This window comes from Echinops telfairi, unplaced genomic scaffold, assembly GCF_000313985.2.
Source record: "Echinops telfairi isolate 266 unplaced genomic scaffold, ASM31398v2 ScPeMD7_7468;HRSCAF=8506_0, whole genome shotgun sequence".
NCBI classification, from domain to species: domain Eukaryota; kingdom Metazoa; phylum Chordata; class Mammalia; order Afrosoricida; family Tenrecidae; genus Echinops; species Echinops telfairi.
In genome coordinates, this window is record NW_022111369.1 from 3526416 (window position 1) to 3538660 (window position 12245).

A 12245-nucleotide genomic window follows, 5' to 3' on the forward strand; every position below is an offset into this window, starting at 1 on the left:
TAATACAGAATAAAGAGCGAGTTGTTAAGGCGTACTCACAAGATCACAGGCTAATGCACTGAAAGGCTCATCGACTAAACAATTACCTCAAAACAGAGCCAAGAGCTCTCCGTGGTTAAGGGGCAGACTGCGAATTCAGAGAGACCTGGACTGAAGCTGTACCACTGCAAGCTTGGGCAAGTTTAGTTTTGAAACCTTCAGTGCCCAACCTATAATGTATGTAATAACAGTGACCTTCTTTAAGGTGGACCTTGAAAAAGTTTGTGGAAAATGGAGCACAAACTCAATAGAAATTTTCCACGAACTTTTTGAAGCCCCATCAAATGTAGGATAATGGTGGCAAATCTAAACCTCTCTTCAATGAAATGTGGAAACTATCATATGATGTGTAAGTAAAATCATGCTGCAGATCATTCAAATGGTATCAGCAATACATCCACAGGTGTGACAGTTGAGTTGCATGTCAACATGGGTGGGCCAGGATTCTCCTATGATGTGGCCTCACACACATGGCCAGCTTCATGATGGGACCTTCTAGGATGCTGCCAGCAGTTCATCTGGTCACAGCCTTGATACAATGGAGGGGAGTTTTCACTCGAGATGTGGCCTATTCTCAGTATATATTTCTACTGCTGAATCGGGATCCTGTATCTGGTTCGCTGATCTCTTTACCTGCTGATGCCAGGAGCCATCAGCACTGCCCACTTTAGATTCATTACACAATCTTGGATTCAATCAGCTCAGCATCCACCAGTCCGTGGTCTTCCTGCTTCCTGTTCGACAACCTCTGCAGCTACAGGAGGAGCCTTCAGCTTACATTTGACTCATGGACTTGAACCAGACTGGATTTACTTACTTCTACCACCCTGAGAGCCCTGTATTGATAGAAATCTCTTTTACGTACATACACAAACAAGTGACTGGTTTTGCTTCTCTAGAGAACCCAGCGCAACACAGCAGGGAATTGCCAGAAAGGCAAGAGAAGGTGAAACGAGGGGTCACTGCTGACATCTGATGGATCTGGGCTGAAAGAGAATACCAGAAAGATGCTTACCCATATCGCCTGACTATGCAAACAGATTCTAGCAACCTGTGATATTCAGGGGACAGGACTTTACAGCACTTACTGATGAAGATCAAAGACTTCAGCCCTCAGTATGGACTACATCTTAACATAAAGAAGACTAAGATCCTCATCGTTGGCCCAGTCAGCAGCATCGTGATAAACAAAAAGAGACTGAATTGTCAAGGATTTCATTTTACTTGGATCTCTAATCAATGCCCATGGCAGCAGCGTCCAGGAAATCAAGAGATTCACTGCACTGGGAAACTTAGCTGCGAAAGAGTTTGAAAGTGCTAAAATGCAAGGACGTCAGTGTGAGGCTGAAAGGACCGCAGGCCCAAGTCAGAGCACTGTCAACGCCCGTGCACATGGGAAAGCAGGGCGACGCGCAAGGAGACTTGGGAAGAACTGAGGTCTCCATTGACGGTGCTGGCAATATTACACACACTCCGCACTGCCAACAGAACGACCGAACCTGCCCCTGTGAAGCAAGCATGGCCAGACTTTACCCACATACTTTGGACATGTTCTCAGGACGGCAAAGACCCTGGGAAAGGGCATCCTGTGTGGAAAAGGCTCACTGAAAAAGACGAAGACCCTCAGTGAGATGCACTGACACAGTGGCTGCGTCACTAACGAGCTAAAACCCGACAACAGTGATGAAGGTAGGGACGTGTTTCATTCCCTTGAACATGGGGTTGCTATGGATAGAGAAAGTTGGTAGCACCGAACAGCAAACAGCAAAAACAGTGCTTAGAACAGTGCCTGGCACATAGGAAGTGGTCAAAGTTGGCCACACTTATTAAAAGCATGATTACTGGCACAGGAAATAAAAACATTGCGACTTACTGCCAAACGGCAACTTTGCTGCTGAAGCCAAAAAAGGCCAACAGGATATAGAAGGACAAAAAAACAAGGTCATAGCTTTATAGAAAACAATAGTACATCTTAACGGGAACATTGTGTCGAATTATGTGGCAGAACATGTAATGACTTAAAGTACAACACAAAATCACTGAGGCTTTAGTCTGAAAAAGGAACCGGTAAGGGCATGAAAAAGTCTATCTGAAAGATTTCTAGTGCTACCAAGAGGAAAAAAAAAGAGCTGTGACCAGCAGGTGGAGCCATCCAGAATGTGCAGTTAGAGACATCTCCATCAGGGAGGACGGCTCACTAGGGAGTCTACATTTTATTCTTAAAGAACTTATCTCCCTAGGCTTTTGCCCTACACAACTTTGTCAGTATTAATATTTCCATGGTATCTCAACACCGATGTTGATGTTCTGTTAGTAGATAATATTTCAGTGGAAGAAATCACTCTAGAATGCACTAATATGTTATACATGAAAATATGGACAATTCCGGTTTGCAGATTGGACAGGGAAACTTGAGTGATGTGACTTTGACAATCCGGCGAAATCTGCAAAGCTAAGAGAACAGTCCTAGTTCATAAAGCAGCCCTGTGATGCTCAGCCTGGCAGAGCCAGGATACCCTGATTCTACCTGTGGTCGTGACACCAAGATCCAATTGACGGCAAGAGTGGACCCCATAGGACATAGTCAAGTACCCCTTAGAGTGTCTGAGACTGTACATCTTTACAGGAGCAGCCAGTGGAGTGGCTGGTGGGTTTGAACTGCAATCTATGCTTGTTAGCTACCCAATGCTTAATCCACTGCACCACCAAGCCTCCTTTATATAAACCAGATCGTGTCTCTGATTACTCCCCCTTAGCTGAATGGCCAGTCAACTGTCCAGACGTATACCTGAAAGAAAATCAAAGTCCCGGGTGTTTAAGACATAGCAACTAAAATGAGGTTACAATTCAGACAACAGCAGTGGTTCTCAACCTTCTTAATGCCGCGACCCTTTAATACAGTTATTTTTGTTGCTACTTTATAACTGTAATTTTGCTATTGCTATGAATCGGGTGGCCCCTGTGAAAGGGTCGTTCGACCCCCAAAGGGGTGGCGACCCACAGGTTGAGACCGCTGCAGTATATCCTTCTTTAAAGAGATGGCAGAACTAATCCACTTTCTATGGAAAGGAAAGAAGTCAGACTAGGCATTGCACTACTCAAGAAAGGACACAAAGTAAGAGGCCTCTCACTTCCCAAGCTCAAAAGCTACTACAGCCAGGGTAGTCAAAGCAGCCTGGCATTGGTACCACTTTAAATACATGGACCAAAGGAACGGACTGAGAAACCGTTGGAACGGACTGAGAAACCAAAGGAACGGACTGAGAAACGGACTGAGTAACCGATTTTTATCAAAGGGCCAAAGCATATTAAATAGAGACAAGCCAGTCTCTTCCACAAATGGTGCTGGCAAAAAACTAGATATCCATATGGAAAAGAATGAGACTGGACCCATACTTCACTCAATATATAAAAATGAATTCAAGATGGATTAAAGGCTTAATTATAAACCCGACAGCTGTAAGACTCATCAATGAAAAAATAGGGACAAATTTAAGGGCTCTAATACATGGTATAAACACACTATTAAACCTAACAAAAAATACACACAAAGCAGAAGACAAAGTAGATGACTGAGAACTCTAAAAAATAAAACACTTATTTTATTCACAAAAGAGTAAAAAGAACTCACAAATGGGAGAAAAAACTGGGAATAATATATGGGAAAAGGGACTAATCTCTAACATCTATAGAAAGCTAACACTTCAACCAAAAAAAGGCAGGGGGGAATAATCCAATTTAAAAGGGACAAGAATAGGCAGATCATCAAAGAAGACATACAGGAGATCAACAAGCATAGGAAATACTTGCAAAGGGAGTGCAACAGGGCAGCAAGGGGGGCAAAGTAACCAAGTCCCTGATGACCCTTGAAAACAGACTTCTGAATGGGGGGATATGGCTTGGCACCTCATCAGTCCCGATTAGAAAACACTCATAAGGGTCAGCATACAGACCTGTAACTATCTATTGCTTTTTTGTTTTTTTCTTTCACTCTATGTCTATCTATGTAAGATAGGCAGGAAAAACAATCCTGAGGAGAAAACAATGGGACAGGTGGTCCCAGTTGGGGTGGGGGTGGGAGCATGGGAGAGGACAGGGCCTGGAGGGGTAGCATGGAGTCAACAAATTCAGGGATGGGGGAACACCAAGAGATCTAAGAATGATGGCAAGGAGGCCTGGTGGGGTTTGATCCAGTGCATAGTATCCAAGAGGAATTACTGAGAGCTGAGTGAAGGGTGAGTAGGATAGTGGGACAGGAGGAAGGTGAAAGGAAATAGAGGAAAGAAGTAGAACCCTAAAGCTATTTATAGAGTTATAGCTATAGACATGTATATATGTAAATATATTAACTTATAATAAAACGGATAGAGGCCAATGTACATATATTTATATGTTAAGTACTAAGACAGTACTGGACTTTGGGCCTCTACTCAAGGCCTCCCTAAACACAAGAACACTTTGTTCTAATAACCTGGCACTCTTTGATACTCATCTTCCCGACACAATCAATGAAGACAAAATGGGTGCATAAGCAAATGTGGTGAAGAAAGCTGCTGGTGCCTGGCTATCAAAAGATATACCATTTCCCCCCAAATAAGGCAGTGTCTTATATTAGTTTTTGCTCCCAAAGATGCGCTAGGTCTTATTTTTAGGGGATGTCTTATTTTTTTCATGAAGAAGAATACGGTACACATTTGTTTATTGTTTTATTAAAAGAAACCTCGCACTTCCTGTCTGCTCCAGCTGCGCTGCGGCCAACAATGAGCTGCGTGGCGACACCCGACACCGCTAAGGTCCAGAGTCCAGAGTTACAGTAGCTTCCGGGGGGCCTTATTTTCAGGGGGATGTCTTATATTCAGTAAGAGGCAAAACTGTAAGTAGGTCTTATTTTGGGGGGATGTCTTACTTTCGGGGAAACAGGGTAGCATCTGGGATCTTAAAGCTTGAAGTTAAACAAGCAGCCATCTAGCAGGGAAGCAAATATGACCACATGGAAGAAGCACACCAGCCTGTGTGATCATGAGGTGTAAAAATGAGTAGGTATCAGGTATCAAAAGATCCAAAACAAACAATTTTATCAATGTGAATGAGTGGGGTTGAAGTGGAGACCCAATGCCCATCTGTAGACAATTGGACATCCCCCCACAGAAGGGTTACAAGGAAGGGACGATTCAGCCAGGGTGCAGCATAGCACTGATGAAACACACATCATTCCTCTGTTCTTGAATGCTTCCTCCCCCGACTACCATGAACCAGCTTTACCTTACACATCTGGCTAGACCAGAGTACACACATTGGTACAGATAAGAGCTCTCGATACATGGAATTCAGGACAGATAAAACCCTCAGGAACAGTAGTGGGAGTAGTGATATCATGAGGGTAGGAGCATTGGGGCGGTGGGGGGAGAGGACCATCACAAACTTGGATATATAGCCCACCCCCAGGGGACAAATAACAGAAAGGTGGGTGAAGGGAGACAACAGCGAGTGTAAGACATGAAATATCAACAATAATATATAATTGATCAAGGATTCACGATGGTGAGAGATGGGTTGGGGAGGTAGCTGATACCAAGGGCTTAAGTAAAAAGAAAATGTTTTGGAAATGATGATGGCAACATATGGACAAGTGTGCTTAATACAATTCAATGATGGACTGTCATAAGCTTTGTAAGAGCCCCCCAATAGAATGATTTAAAAAAAGAAAGAAATGCTTGTGATCACTAGCCATTCAAGAGATGCCAAGTCAAAGCAATGAGAAACCTCCTGACCTCAGCATTGATAACAGAGTTCCAAGAAACAGAAAACTGCAAATCCTGAAGAGGGTGCGGGGAGACTGGAACGTTCATGTACTGTCGGTGGTTCTGTAAAATGGTACAGCCACTGTGGAAAGCAGTACGGGACTTTTCAAACAATTGAGAATAAAAATACGACATGAGCTAGCCACCCCTCTTCTTGGCACATACCCTAAAGAAGTAAGACCTGCGACAAGGACAGATACACACACGGCCAGGTTCATTGCAGCTCTATTCACAACAGTGAAAAGGTGGAAGCGAGCCCTTCGGTCGGTGGAAGAATGGTTACACTTGGGTACATACACACAGTGGAATACTACAAAGCATTACAGTCATGATGAAAGAACAGACAGTGCAGGAAACCACTATTACAGAGAGTCAAGGAAAGGTTTCACACTAAAAGGAGCAGACTGTGATAATTACCTGAGGTGGGAGGGAAGGGGCTGCCACAGCCTAATGGGTAGACAGACAGGTGTCACCTGGGTGGAGTTGTAAACAGGAGGGAGAAGGGCAAAAAATGAGGGACACAGGGCAAGACAATGGACAGTCTGATGAGGTGTTGAATGCAAAATTGATGATCTACTCTGTAAACCGTCACGGAATTCACTATAAAAAGTTTAACAAACAAATAAAATGAAAGATAAAGTTCAACCAATTAACTATTGTCACCCGTCTTTCAATGCTCAGGTGAGCAGTTATATTATTTGAGAAGCTCCTACAATAACATTGAAATTATGTAAAACAGTAAGTTACCAGAAGATTCAAAGGAGGGACGTGTCAAAAGCGAAGCTGATGGATTATAAAGCAAAGACCTGATCTCACCATTACCCGGTACCTACAACCCACTGACACTCAGGGCCTCAGCAGAACTCATTCAGAGTTTTGCCTGCAAGCAGAGACTACAGATCCCACTATTATGTTTTAAGGGTGTAACTATAGGCAATTAACACTTACAATGTTCAGTGATTTCCCCGACACTTCCCTATGCTGTCACACTCATGTGTTCAAAGGGAGTTGAATCAAATGGCAATGCTATACTCTAAGGGGAACATAATTAGTTTGCCAAAACAAAACAAAAATCCCACAGATGCCATGTAATATAGTCCAAAGTCAATTATACATGAAAAATTATTTTTGCCTACTTACCTAGGGTGTAAGACCCTATTTTAACAGCTAGAATGTCTTAATACTCTGCAACACAACTCTAAATAATTAAAAAGTATTTTGTGGCATTTAGTCCCATAAGCACTGCTTAAATGGCTGCACCCATGCATTAAAAAAATCACTATAAATTAGATGATACTGGTTGAAAAGATAAACCAGTTCCCATGTCACTCTGTAACAGTATTAGCCCCAAAGTCATGGAATCCAAAATACTAAATATGATCTAAAAGTCCTGTTATTTTTCTTCTGGGGACATTTGTTATAAAACCGTAACTACTTAGTGCTAAGAACATGGGGAGGGGGGCGGTGGTGCAGCACTGGACAACGGATGAATGAGGAAATCATCTTTTATAAGGTCTCCATTATCATAAGATCCAAATCATAATACATCATTTGGCTTCAGTTTGCTTATGTCGAACACCTTTGTTACCTAATAACGTTGGTTAAATGGGACAGCTCTGAAAGCTACACAATCTGTGCCAGAAAGTGCAACAGAGTCTTCCGCCTCCACAAAGTCAGCCTGGTTCTGATTTCAATCCCGGGTCTGAATTCCTGGCAAATACTTAAAGACATCAAAACTCATTCCAAAGGGATTTATTTTATTTTATTTCAACCCTTTGAGATTAAAAGGCAGAATGGCAATGCTATACTCTAAGGGGAATAATTCTGAAATTGTGGGCAGTGTGAGTGGAAACATCAGAGAGTAGCCCAGTTTTTACGCATGAGAAGTAAGGTACAGGAAGACCGATCAGAGAGCTGGTGGGGAACAAACAAGATAATGGCAGTCCACTGGAAACTGCAATAAATATGGGAAGAAGAAAAAGTACAACCCACTGCCCTTTCTGCCTTCAGTGCAGAGTCTGAGTGGCCCAGCAATTCACGTGTCTGTATACCTTTCACAATGTTATTAGTGTCTAGAGCCTTATCATACTCCAGCATATGAATGACTGATACTAAAAATCTGCTTAAGGTGGCAACTTTGGAACCAGATCCTCACCCGCAGGGCCCAGGAGGACCAAACTCAGGGGGTGCACACCTTTCGATTGAACGTTTGCAAACCTCACGAAGCGTGTGTCCCTGTGCTGTGGGGCAGGCTCTGCTGCCCATTCTCCAGGGAGCCCCCAAGCGTCACAGAGATGACGCCCCCGCGATTCTTTCCCTGAGTGACAGCGTGCCCCGGGGAGTCAGCTGGAAGCAAGAGTGACATGACAGCCGCCCCCTCTAGCTCTTTCCCAGGGAAACGCGCGCCGGCCCTTGGCTACCAGGGCCTCCATCACGGCCGGCAGCAGGTTAAACCGAGAGGGAAGCGGGGCTCTCGGCCCCTCCAAGCGGTCACCGGCTGTCACAAGGGTTCCCCAACGAGGGGCGACGAGGAACCAGCGGGCCCGGGTCCCTCCCCCGCGGGCTTACCCTCCGCCGCCTCCGACTCGCTGCAGCCGCCCCGCTTCCTTGCGGAGGAGCCCGAAGCACTGCGTCCAGCAGCAGTTCCCCATCGCATGCCTCCCCGGTGGCACCGCCTCTCCACTTCTCCTCCCGCGCGAAGCCCAAGCCCAGGCCCCGCAGCCGCATCCGCGCGGCGCGAGACCAACGGGGATCCGAGGTCGAGGGCGGGCCGGCGGCGTGAGGGGCTGGGGCGCCGCGAGGGACCAGGCGTTCGCAACAAAGGCTGCGGTTACTCCAGCAGCCGCCGAGCGGCGGCCGCCACGCCAGGAATGCGCGGCAGGCTGCGGGGACCGGACTCCCTCGCGGTCCGCATGGCCCTAGCTCAACTGGGCCCTGGCCAGCAAGCGGGCGCCTCCCGCCGCCGAAGGAAGCCGGTCGCAACCACTAGGCTCCGCAGGCCCCGCCCTCCTACGCCCGGCCCGGCGCTGGCCGGCCCCCGCCGTCAGCCACGCCTCCGAGCTCTCCCCGCCCTGATAGGTGCGTTCCCTCGGAGGCCCCGCCTCCTCACCGACCTGTCCTGACGTCATTTCCGCTAGGTCCTCGATTCTTCGGCTGCCGCTTCAGAGTGTTCCTAATTCGCTGCTGTGCTTATTTGTTTTGCTGAACCTTGACCCGGCTAGGAAACCACCCGTTCTCTTGAGTCTTCTGTCTGCGGCTCCGGAATGAGCCTGGAGGCGCCTGGTCGAGGCTCGGGGTTCGAACTTTGTACCAAAGCCTGAGCGAGCTACCTAGAGCCCCAAGCTAGGAGTCCTCAGGTGTGAAGGCTGAAGGGGCACCTCTCTAAGCGTATGCTTAGCGTAGTTCATGTTAGTATTGCACTGTAAATGAGAAATAGAAGCAGGAGCTGTGTGAAGTAACTTTGAATGTACCAAAAATCCCGCCGACCCCCCCTCCTCCCTCCTCACTTACTGGTTTGCAATGCAATCTCCTTACTATGAACACTGCAGGGAAACGTATTCTTTGTGCCCTACTGGCCTCATTTTTATTTGCTTTAAATCAAATCTTCCATTAATTTCGGGTGGGGCAGTTGCAGTCCAGAGGAAAGAGGAGGGCTGGGGTTTTTCAGGGACACCAGCCTTGCCAATTCAAACATGCTGCCCAGAACTATGTAGATAGGAAAAGAAAGCTGCTTTGATACTTGTAGGCCTGTGGCACCCTTCCAAATGTTACTTCAGTGCCATTCGCATTGCAATCAAATAAAGGGCAGCCTTAAGAAACACCTAATTCTGTAGTATAGGACATGCTCATTTACTAACCAGGCATGCTTATTTTAGTCCATTTGGAATGATGCGGAGTGAAATTATATTTTAGGAAATTGTTGATGGCAATGTTCTTTGTTCATTTTCTTGCTTTTTGAAACCTAGATCAACCTGTGTTCCAATTTTAGCGCACACTGTTATTTAACGAATTTTGACCTTACTTGGCTCTAAGTTGTTTCAGAAATCCAATTTATGTATGGTATAGTGTTTGAGCCAAAGTCGGTTCTCAGTGAATGTCGTTGAAATGGCTGGATCATCTTTTCTGAACTGTGACTATTGTTCCCCCTTTCAGCTCCTGAAGTTAGGCAAGCATATTTGAGATACATTCTTTAAAATTCAACAATAAATGCTGTCAAAACTGGTACATTAGCTTGTGGACTATTGCTGGGCATTAACAAACTATTGACCTGCCCACCAACTTGAACAAACTCTGCATAGAATTATACTGATCAAAAATGCCAATATCAAAGATTGTTCTTGTTGTTAGGTGCCACCGAGTTGGTTCTGACCAATAGTGACCCTAGGCACAACAGAACAAAACACTGCTGAGTCCTGCATCATCCTCACAATTGTTCATATGCTTCAGCCCATCATTACAGACACTGGGCCAATCCATCTAGTTGAGGACCTTCCCCTCTTTAACCGTTCCTCTGCTTTACCAAGCATGATGTTCTTCTCAAGGGACTGGTCTCTCCTGACAACAAATATGTGAGATGAAGTTTCTTGTCTCTAAGGAGCACTCTGGCCCTATTTCTTCCAAGATAGTTTTGTTTGTCCTGTTAGCAGTCCATGATCGTTGAAATATGCTTCGCCAGCACCATAATTCAAATGCATCAATTTTTGTCTTCCTTATTCAATGTCCAACTTTCACATGCATATAAGGCCATTGAAAATACCCTGGCTTTCATCAAGGACCCCTTGGTTTTTACAGTATCATCCCTGCTTTTCAATACCCAAGAGGCTGTGTGCAGCAGATTTACCCAATGCAATGTGTCATTTGCTCTCTTGGCTGCTGCTTCCATAAGCATTGATTGTGAGTTCGAGGAAGACAAAATCCTTGATAACTTCACTCTTTCTCCATCTATCATGAGGTTACCTATTGCTCCAATTGTGAGGATCTTGGTCTTCTTTACCCTGACTTGTAATCCATACTGAAGACTGAAATTCTTCATCTTCATCAGCAAGTGCCTCAAGTCCTCCTCACTTTCAGCAAGCAAGGTTGTGTCATCTGCATATCGCAGGTTAATAAGCCTTCCTCTGATCTTGATGCCGCATTCTTCTTCATATAATCCAGCTTCTCTGATGATTTGCTCAGCATATAGATTGTATAAGTGTTGTGAGAGGATACAACCCTGACACACAGTTTTTTCTGATTTTAAACCATCCAGTATTCTCTTGTTCTGTTCTCACAAAGGGTCACTCTTATTGTTGTTGTTCTTAGGTGCCGTTGCGTCGGCTGCAACCTGTAGTGACCCATAGCAAGCCTGAGCAATCCTTTAAGACAAAGTAGAACTGCTCCATAGTGTTCCTAAGGCTGTAATCTTTATAGAAGCAGACACATCTTTCTCTCAAGGGATGGCTGGCAGGTCCCAAGCACCCACTTTTCACTTAGCAACAGAACACTTAACCACGGTGTCACTAGGCTTCATACCAATACTGTGTCACACTATTTCTGGAGTATGCTTGAAATGACAAAATTATAGAAATGGAGGATAGATTTGTGGTTTCTAGAGGTCAGGGAGGGTAAGTGGTGATGGAATGTTCTATCTCTTTGCTGTATCCCTGTCTATACCCTGATCCCTGTCTGAAATCCCTCTCTGGAGGCAGCAGAGGCCATAGCCCCAAATTAAGAGACAGTGTAGAGGGAGCCATACTGAGGTCATGAGGCAGAGCAGAGGAGCAGTGCCCAGGTCGTGAGGTGGAGTGACACTCTTCCTGGCCCACGGAGGAAGGCAGAAGTGGCCAAGGACCATGTGACCAAGAGGACATTTCTGCCAGCATGGCTGAGAAGAAGTGCTTCCACAAAAAGGAACTCTATCATTACCAGTTTGTGTCCTGTTAGTGTCCCTAACCTCCATAATAGTGAGCATTGTCTGAACTCTGTGGGCATTGCAGCGCTCTACAGAAACCGAGAGAGAAGTCGAATGCATGGGAGGAATGGTTGGTGTCGGAACAGGGTAAAGAGGATGGAGAGTGGATGTGCCTTACCTCTGCCTGGGGCTGTTGTGGAGTTAGATTCTCCTCCACTATGTAGCCAGAGGAGACCCGACTTGGCCTCTGTGTTAGAAAAGCAAATCCAGAGACACTCACGGGTGTAAGAGAGAGGTTTATATCAAAGAGCAGTTGTATATTGAGCCCCATCCAGATCAAGTCCATAGTCCAGTATTAGCCCATATGTCTGACACTAGTCCATAAATTCCTCTCAGACTCACACAGCACATCCAATGATGCCAAATTCAGGAAGATCACAGAGTAGTGGGTGCAAAGTCTGGTGGATCCAGTGCCATTGGAAGCATCTCCATATAGCTTCTCCAGCACCTGGGTG

The 12245-nt window shown here is 45.6% G+C and overlaps 1 protein-coding gene across 3 annotated transcripts in view; it reads right to left on the reverse strand.

The window, feature by feature from the left end:
• Positions 1-8722, reverse strand: part of AP1AR (adaptor related protein complex 1 associated regulatory protein) — a 56264-nt gene extending 47542 nt beyond the window's left edge. For all 3 annotated transcript variants that reach the window (XM_045284129.1, XM_030888601.2, XM_004703313.2), the window contains exon 1: positions 8409-8722. In XM_045284129.1, the coding sequence (XP_045140064.1) occupies positions 8409-8496 (88 nt within the window). In that variant the 5' untranslated portion in view covers positions 8497-8722. The remainder of the gene's footprint in view (positions 1-8408) is intronic.
• Positions 8723-12245: the final 3523 nt, after the last annotated feature.